The following is a 10,841-nucleotide window of genomic DNA, read 5'->3' on the forward strand; positions in this document are numbered from 1 at the left end:
ATGGAGTCTGGTGGAGATATGCTGGCTCTATACACGCTAAAAGTCCTGATTATTTACATGGAGTCTGGTGGAGATATGCTGGCTCTATACACGCTAAAAGTCCTGATTATTTACATGGAGTCTGGTGGAGATATGCTGGCTCTATACACGCTAAAAGTCCTGATTATTTACATGGAGTCTGGTGGAGATATGCTGGCTCTATACACGCTAAAAGTCCTGATTATTTACATGGAGTCTGGTGGAGATATGCTGGCTCTATACACGCTAAAAGTCCTGATTATTTACATGGAGTCTGGTGGAGATATGCTGGCTCTATACACGCTAAAAGTCCTGATTATTTACAGAAATTACTTTAATATATTTTTGCAGCCTGTAGAACATGAACTTAATGAACTAAATGAACTTAATGAACTAAATGAACTTAATGAACTAAATGAACTTAATGAACTTAATGAACTAAATTAACTAAATTAACTTAATGAACTAAATTAACTAAATTAACTTAATGAACTAAATTAACTAAATTAACTAAATTAACTTAATGAACTAAATGAACTAAATGAACTTAATGAACTAAATTAACTAAATTAACTAAATTAACTTAATGAACTAAATTAACTAAATTAACTTAATGAACTAAATTAACTTAATGAACTCAATGAACTAAATTAACTTAATGAACTTAATGAACTAAATGAACTTAATGAACTTAATGAACTAAATTAACTTAATGAACTTAATGAACTTAATGAACTAAATGAACTTAATGAACTAAATGAACTTAATGAACTAAATTAACTAAATTAACTTAATGAACTAAATGAACTAAATTAACTAAATTAACTTAATGAACTAAATTAACTTAATGAACTCAATGAACTAAATTAACTTAATGAACTTAATGAACTTAATGAACTAAATTAACTTAATGAACTAAATTAACTTAATGAACTAATGAACTTAATGAACTAAATGAACTTAATGAACTTAATGAACTAAATGAACTTAATGAATTAAATGAATTAAATGAACTAAATGAACTTAATGAACTTAATTAATTAAATGAACTAAATGAACTAAATGAACTTAATGAACTTAATGAACTAAATGAACTTAATGAACTTAATGAATTAAATGAATTAAATGAATTAAATGAACTAAATGAACTTAATGAATTAAATGAACTTAATGAACTTAATGAATTAAATGAACTAAATGAACTAAATGAATTAAATGAACTTAATGAACTAAATGAACTTAATGAACTTAATGAACTAAATGAACTTAATGAACTAAATGAACTTAATGAACTTAATGAATTAAATGAACTAAATGAACTTAATGAACTTAATGAACTACATGAACTACATGAACTAAATGAACTTAATGAACTAAATGAACTTAATGAACTTAATGAACTAAATGAACTTAATGTACTTAATGAATTAAATGAACTAAATGAACTTAATGAACTTAATGAACTTAATGAACTACATGAACTACATGAACTAAATGAACTTAATGAACTAAATGAACTAAATGAACTTAATGAACTAAATGAACTAAATGAACTTAATGAATTAAATGAACTTAATGAACTAAATGAACTTAATGAACTAAATGAACTTAATGAACTACATGAACTACATGAACTAAATGAACTTAATGAACTAAATGAACTTAATGAACTTAATGAACTAAATGAACTTAATGAACTTAATGAATTAAATGAACTAAATGAACTTAATGAACTTAATGAACTTAATGAACTACATGAACTACATGAACTACATGAACTTAATGAACTAAATGAACTAAATGAACTTAATGAACTAAATGAACTTAATGAACTTAATGAATTAAATGAACTTAATGAACTAAATGAACTTAATGAACTAAATGAACTTAATGAATTAAATTAACTTAATGAACTAAATGAACTCAATGAACTAAATGAACTAAATGAACTAAATGAACTTAATGAATTAAATTAACTTAATGAACTAAATGAACTTAATGAACTTAATGAACTTAATGAATTAAATGAACTAAATGAACTTAATGAACTAAATGAACTTAATGAATTAAATTAACTTAATGAACTAAATGAACTTAATGAACTAAATGAACTTAATGAATTAAATTAACTTAATGAACTAAATGAACTTAATGAACTTAATGAATTAAATGAACTTAATGAACTTAATGAACTAAATGAACTTAATGAATTAAATGAACTAAATGAACTTAATGAACTAAATGAACTTAATGAACTAAATTAACTAAATGAACTTAATGAACTAAATGAACTTAATGAACTAAATTAACTAAATGAACTTAATGAACTAAATGAACTAAATTAACTAAATTAACTTAATGAACTAAATTAACTTAATGAACTCAATGAACTAAATTAACTTAATGAACTTAATGAACTTAATGAACTAAATTAACTTAATGAACTTAATGAACTAAATTAACTTAATGAACTAATGAACTTAATGAACTAAATGAACTTAATGAACTAAATTAACTAAATTAACTTAATGAACTTAATGAACTAAATGAACTTAATGAACTTAATGAACTTAATGAATTAAATGAATTAAATGAACTAAATGAACTTAATGAACTTAATTAATTAAATGAACTAAATGAACTAAATGAACTTAATGAACTAAATGAACTTAATGAATTAAATGAATTAAATGAACTAAATGAACTTAATGAATTAAATGAACTAAATGAACTAAATGAACTTAATGAACTTAATGAACTTAATGAACTTAATGAACTAAATGAACTTAATGAACTTAATGAATTAAATGAACTAAATGAACTTAATGAACTAAATGAACTTAATGAACTTAATGAATTAAATGAACTAAATGAACTTAATGAACTTAATGAACAACATGAACTAAATGAACTTAATGAACTAAATGAACTTAATGAACTAAATGAACTTAATGAACTAAATGAACTTAATGAACTTAATGAATTAAATGAACTAAATGAACTTAATGAACTTAATGAACTACATAATCTACATGAACTAAATGAACTTAATGAACTAAATGAACTAAATGAACTTAATGAACTAAATGAACTTAATGAACTTAATGAATTAAATTAACTTAATTAACTAAATGAACTTAATGAACTTAATGAATTAAATGAACTAAATGAACTTAATGAACTAAATGAACTTAATGAATTAAATTAACTTAATGAACTAAATGAACTTAATGAACTAAATTAACTTAATGAATTAAATTAACTTAATGAACTTAATGAACTTAATGAATTAAATGAACTAAATGAACTTAATGAACTAAATGAACTTAATGAATTAAATTAACTTAATGAACTAAATGAACTTAATGAACTAAATGAACTTAATGAATTAAATTAACTTAATGAACTAAATGGACTTAATGAACTTAATGAACTTAATGAATTAAATGAACTTAATGAACTAAATGAACTTAATGAACTTAATGAATTAAATGAACTAAATGAACTTAATGAACTAAATGAACTTAATGAACTTAATGAACTTAATGAATTAAATGAACTTAATGAACTAAATGAACTTAATGAACTAAATGAACTTAATGAACTTAATGAATTAAATGAACTTAATGAACTTAATGAATTAAATGAACTAAATGAACTTAATGAACTAAATGAACTTAATGAACTAAATGAACTTAATGAACTAAATTAACTAAATGAACTTAATGAACTAAATGAACTAAATGAACTAAATTAACTTAATGAACTAAATTAACTTAATGAACTCAATGAACTCAATGAACTAAATTAACTTAATGAACTTAATGAACTTAATGAACTAAATTAACTTAATGAACTTAATGAACTAAATTAACTTAATGAACTAATGAACTTAATGAACTAAATTAACTTAATGAACTAAATTAACTAAATTAACTTAATGAACTAAATGAACTAAATGAACTTAATGAACTTAATGAACTAAATTAACTTAATGAATTAAATGAATTAAATGAACTAAATGAACTTAATGAATTAAATGAACTAAATGAACTAAATGAACTTAATGAACTTAATGAATTAAATGAACTTAATGAACTAAATGAACTAAATGAACTTAATGAACTTAATGAATTAAATGAACTAAATGAAATTAATGAACTAAATGAACTTAATGAACTTAATGAATTAAATGAACTAAATGAACTTAATGAACTTAATGAACAACATGAACTAAATGAACTTAATGAACTAAATGAACTTAATGAACTTAATGAACTAAATGAACTTAATGAACTTAATGAATTAAATGAACTAAATGAACTTAATGAACTTAATGAACTACATAATCTACATGAACTAAATGAACTTAATGAACTAAATGAACTAAATGAACTTAATGAACTAAATGAACTTAATGAACTTAATGAATTAAATGAACTTAATGAACTAAATGAACTTAATTAACTTAATGAATTAAATGAACTAAATGAACTTAATGAACTAAATGAACTTAATGAATTAAATTAACTTAATGAACTAAATTAACTTAATGAACTAAATTAACTTAATGAATTAAATGAACTAAATGAACTAAATGAACTTAATGAATTAAATGAACTTAATGAACTTAATGAACTTAATGAACTTAATGAATTAAATGAACTAAATGAACTTAATGAACTAAATGAACTTAATGAACTTAATGAATTAAATGAACTAAATGAACTTAATGAACTTAATGAACAACATGAACTAAATTAACTTAATGAACTAAATGAACTTAATGAACTTAATGAACTAAATGAACTTAATGAACTTAATGAATTAAATGAACTAAATGAACTTAATGAACTTAATGAACTACATAATCTACATGAACTAAATGAACTTAATGAACTAAATGAACTAAATGAACTTAATGAACTAAATGAACTTAATGAACTTAATGAATTAAATGAACTTAATTAACTAAATGAACTTAATGAACTTAATGAATTAAATGAACTAAATGAACTTAATGAACTAAATGAACTTAATGAATTAAATTAACTTAATGAACTAAATGAACTTAATGAACTAAATTAACTTAATGAATTAAATTAACTTAATGAACTTAATGAACTTAATGAACTAAATGAACTTAATGAACTAAATGAACTTAATGAATTAAATTAACTTAATGAACTAAATGAACTTAATGAACTAAATGAACTTAATGAATTAAATTAACTTAATGAACTAAATGAACTTAATGAACTTAATGAACTTAATGAATTAAATGAACTTAATGAACTAAATGAACTTAATGAACTTAATGAATTAAATGAACTAAATGAACTTAATGAACTAAATGAACTTAATGAACTTAATGAACTTAATGAATTAAATGAACTTAATGAACTAAATGAACTAAATGAACTTAATGAACTAAATGAACTTAATGAACTTAATGAATTAAATGAACTTAATGAACTTAATGAACTAAATGAACTTAATGAATTAAATGAACTAAATGAACTTAATGAACTAAATGAACTTAATGAACTAAATGAACTTAATGAACTAAATTAACTAAATGAACTTAATGAACTAAATGAACTAAATGAACTAAATTAACTAAATTAACTTAATGAACTAAATTAACTTAATGAACTCAATGAACTAAATTAACTTAATGAACTTAATGAACTTAATGAACTAAATTAACTTAATGAACTTAATGAACTAAATTAACTTAATGAACTAATGAACTTAATGAACTAAATGAACTTAATGAACTAAATTAACTAAATTAACTTAATGAACTAAATGAACTAAATGAACTTAATGAACTAAATGAACTTAATGAATTAAATGAACTAAATGAACTTAATGAACTAAATGAACTTAATGAACTTAATGAATTAAATTAACTTAATTAACTAAATGAACTTAATGAACTTAATGAATTAAATGAACTAAATGAACTTAATGAACTAAATGAACTTAATGAATTAAATTAACTTAATGAACTTAATGAACTTAATGAACTAAATTAACTTAATGAACTAAGGAACTTAATGAACTAAATGAACTTAATGAACTAAATTAACTAAATTAACTTAATGAACTTAATGAACTTAATGAACTAAATTAACTTAATGAACTTAATGAACTAAATTAACTTAATGAACTAATGAACTTAATGAACTAAATGAACTTAATGAACTAAATGAACTAAATTAACTTAATGAACTAAATGAACTAAATGAACTTAATGAACTTAATGAACTAAATGAACTTAATGAATTAAATGAATTAAATGAACTAAATGAACTTAATGAATTAAATGAACTAAATGAACTAAATGAACTTAATGAACTTAATGAATTAAATGAACTTAATGAACTAAATGGACTAAATGAACTTAATGAACTTAATGAATTAAATGAACTAAATGAACTTAATGAACTAAATGAACTTAATGAACTTAATGAATTAAATGAACTAAATGAACAACATGAACTAAATGAACTTAATGAACTAAATGAACTTAATGAACTTAATGAACTAAATGAACTTAATGAACTTAATGAATTAAATGAACTAAATGAACTTAATGAACTTAATGAACTACATAATCTACATGAACTAAATGAACTTAATGAACTAAATGAACTAAATGAACTTAATGAACTAAATGAACTTAATGAACTTAATGAATTAAATGAACTTAATGAACTAAATGAACTTAATTAACTTAATGAATTAAATGAACTAAATGAACTTAATGAACTAAATGAACTTAATGAATTAAATTAACTTAATGAACTAAATTAACTTAATGAACTAAATTAACTTAATGAATTAAATTAACTTAATGAACTTAATGAATTAAATGAACTTAATGAACTAAATGAACTAAATGAACTTAATGAACTTAATGAATTAAATGAACTAAATGAACTTAATGAACTTAATGAACTTAATGAATTAAATTAACTTAATGAATTAAATGAACTAAATGAACTTAATGAACTAAATGAACTTAATGAATTAAATTAACTTAATGAACTAAATTAACTTAATGAACTAAATTAACTTAATGAATTAAATTAACTTAATGAACTTAATGAATTAAATGAACTTAATGAACTAAATGAACTAAATGAACTTAATGAACTTAATGAATTAAATGAACTAAATGAACTTAATGAACTTAATGAACTTAATGAATTAAATTAACTTAATGAATTAAATGAACTAAATGAACTAAATGAACTTAATGAACTAAATGAACTTAATTAATTAAATTAACTTAATGAACTAAATGAACTTAATGAACTAAATGAACTTAATGAACTTAATGAACTTAATGAATTAAATGAATTAAATGAACTAAATGAACTTAATGAACTAAATTAACTTAATGAACTAAATGAACTTAATGAACTTAATGAATTAAATGAATTAAATGAACTAAATGAATTTAATGAACTAAATGAACTTAATGAACTAAATGAACTTAATGAACTTAATGAATTAAATGAATTAAATGAACTAAATGAACTTAATGAACTAAATGAACTTAATTAACTTAATGAACTTAATGAATTAAATTAACTTAATGAACTAAATGGACATAATGAATTAAATTAACTTAATGAACTAAATGAACTTAATGAACTTAATGAACTAAATGAACTAAATGAACTTAATGAACTTAATGAATTAAATGAACTTAATGAACTTAATGAACTTAATGAACTAAATGAACTTAATGAATTAAATGAACTAAATGAACTTAATGAACTTAATGAACTTACTGAACTAAATTAACTTAATGAACTTAATGAACTTAATGAACTAAATGAACTAAATGAACTTAATTAACTAAATTAACTTAATGAACTTAATGAACTACATGAACTAAATTAACTTAATGAACTAAATGAACTTAATGAACTAAATGAACTAAATGAACTAAATGAACTTAATGAACTAAATGAACTTAATGAACTAAATGAACTTAATTAACTTAATGAACTTAATGAATTAAATGAACTTAATGAACTAAATGAACTAAATGAACTTAATGAATTAAATGAACTAAATGAACTTAATGAACTTAATGAACTTAATGAATTAAATTAACTTAATGAATTAAATGAACTAAATGAACTAAATGAACTAAATGAACTTAATGAACTAAATGAACTTAATGAATTAAATTAACTTAATGAACTAAATGAACTTAATGAACTAAATGAACTTAATGAACTTAATGAACTTAATGAATTAAATGAATTAAATGAACTAAATGAACTTAATGAACTAAATTAACTTAATGAACTAAATGAACTTAATGAACTTAATGAATTAAATGAATTAAATGAACTAAATGAACTTAATGAACTAAATGAACTTAATGAACTAAATGAACTTAATGAACTAAATGAACTTAATGAACTTAATGAATTAAATGAATTAAATGAACTAAATGAACTTAATGAACTAAATGAACTTAATTAACTTAATGAACTTAATGAATTAAATTAACTTAATGAACTAAATGGACATAATGAATTAAATTAACTTAATGAACTAAATGAACTTAATGAAGTAAATGAACTTAATGAACTAAATGAACTTAATGAACTTAATGAATTAAATGAACTAAATGAACTTAATGAACTTAATGAACTAAATGAACTTAATGAATTAAATGAACTAAATGAACTTAATGAACTTAATGAACTTACTGAACTAAATTAACTTAATGAACTTAATGAACTTAATGAACTAAATGAACTAAATGAACTTAATTAACTAAATTAACTTAATGAACTTAATGAACTACATGAACTAAATTAACTTAATGAACTAAATGAACTAAATGAACTTAATGAACTTAATGAACTAAATTAACTTAATTAATTAAATGAATTAAATGAACTAAATTAACTTAATGAACTAATTGAACTTAATGAACTTAATGAACTTAATGAATTAAATGAACTAAATGAACTTAATGAACTTAATGAACTACATGAACTTAATGAACTAAATGAACTTAATGAACTTAATGAATTAAATGAATTAAATGAACTAAATGAACTTAATGAACTAAATGAACTTAATGAACTTAATGAATTAAATGAACTAAATGAACTTAATGAACTTAATGAATTAAATGAATTAAATGAATTAAATGAACTTAATGAACTTACTGAACTAAATTAACTTAATGAACTTAATGAAATTAATGAATTAAATGAACTTAATGAACTAAATGAAATTAATGAATTAAATGAACTTAATGAACTAAATGAAAATAATGAATTAAATGAACTTAATGAACTAAATGAACTTAATGAACTAAATTAACTTAATGAACTTAATGAATTAAATGAACTAAATGAATTAAATGAACTTAATGAACTTAATGAATTAAATGGATTAAATGAACTAAATGAACTTAATGAACTTAATGAACTTAATGAACTAAATGAACTTAATGAACTTAATGAATTAAATGAACTAAATGAACTTAAAGAAATGAACTTAATGAACTAAATTAACTAAATGAACTTAATGAATTAAATTAACTAAATGAACTTAATGAATTAAATGAATTAAATGAACTCAATGAACTAAATGAACTTAATGAACTTAATGAATTAAATGAACTAAATGAATTAAATTAACTTAATGAACTTAATTAACTAAATGAACTAAATGAACTTAATGAATTAAATGAATTAAATGAACTAAATGAACTAAATGAACTTAATAACTAAATGAACATAATGAACTTAATGAACTTAATGAACTTAATGAACTAAATGAATTAAATGAATTAAATGAACTAAATGAACTTAATGAACTTAATGAATTAAATGAATTAAATGAACTTAATGAACTAAATGAACTAAATGAACTAAATGAACTTAATAACTTAATAACTTAATGACTTTATGAATCTCTGTGCTCATGTTTCAGGGCTGCGGTCCGAAGATCTACGGTTTCATCCGAGGGACGAAGCAGCTTCAGGCGCTGCGTTTCCTGGGCGTGTCCATCGGCGTGGCTCAGATCCTCGCCATGGCGCTGACGCTAACGCTGCTCTGGGCGCTGTACTACGGGCGGCAGGCTCCGGAGCCGGACCCCCCCCCGCCGCCGGACGCCTCCGCCCAGCACGCCGTGACACACACGGCGCCGGCCGCGCCGGGATGCAGCCACACGAAGAAGAGCTGCAGCGGGACGCATGTCGCCATGGCGCCCAGCGGGACGCATGTTGCCATGGCGCCCAGCGGGCTGCAGATTGAGATGGAGCGCCTGGCGTAGCCGCCTGAACACACCGTGGGGAGGGGGGGGGAGGGAACTACACGTCTTATTTTAGGGGTTTTATTTCATCATTTCTATCAATAACGACTCTGGGTTACACTTTACTTAACTTGGCATTTTTTGGCGCACTTTCGCCGCATAAATTTCCGATTTCCACGCAAAATTTGCGAAAAAGTCCCATAATATACAGTAGAGATGGCCCGATACCACTTTTTTGCTTCCCGATACCGATTCCGATACCTGAACTTGCGTATCGGCCGATACCGAGTACTGATCTGATACCAGAGTGTCATATATTTGATTATGTTTTAACAGCTGTATACTACTATCCCTGTATAGATGTGATATTATTTCTATCTCTGTTGTCGGTCTGGCTCAGGTTAAACTCTTTGTGAAACATGAACAAACACAAACAATGAATGTAGTAGAACTTTCTTTTATTCTCCAGTTTGACAGTCAGTTATAACGGAAAAAGAACAAAAATAAACTACTTTAAC

At 23.0% G+C, this 10,841-nt stretch overlaps 1 protein-coding gene across 1 annotated transcript in view; it reads left to right on the forward strand.

Annotated features, from left to right (window-relative positions):
• Nucleotides 1–10,474, forward strand: part of tspan12 (tetraspanin 12) — a 32,716-nt gene extending 22,242 nt beyond the window's left edge. Inside the window, exon 6 of the mRNA XM_028571273.1 lies at nucleotides 10,003–10,474. Within this exon, the coding sequence (XP_028427074.1) occupies nucleotides 10,003–10,344 (342 nt within the window). The 3' untranslated portion in view covers nucleotides 10,345–10,474. The remainder of the gene's footprint in view (nucleotides 1–10,002) is intronic.
• The last annotated feature ends 367 nt before the right edge of the window (nucleotides 10,475–10,841 follow it).

Source organism: Perca flavescens, chromosome 23 (assembly GCF_004354835.1).
Source record: "Perca flavescens isolate YP-PL-M2 chromosome 23, PFLA_1.0, whole genome shotgun sequence".
Lineage (NCBI taxonomy): Eukaryota > Metazoa > Chordata > Actinopteri > Perciformes > Percidae > Perca > Perca flavescens.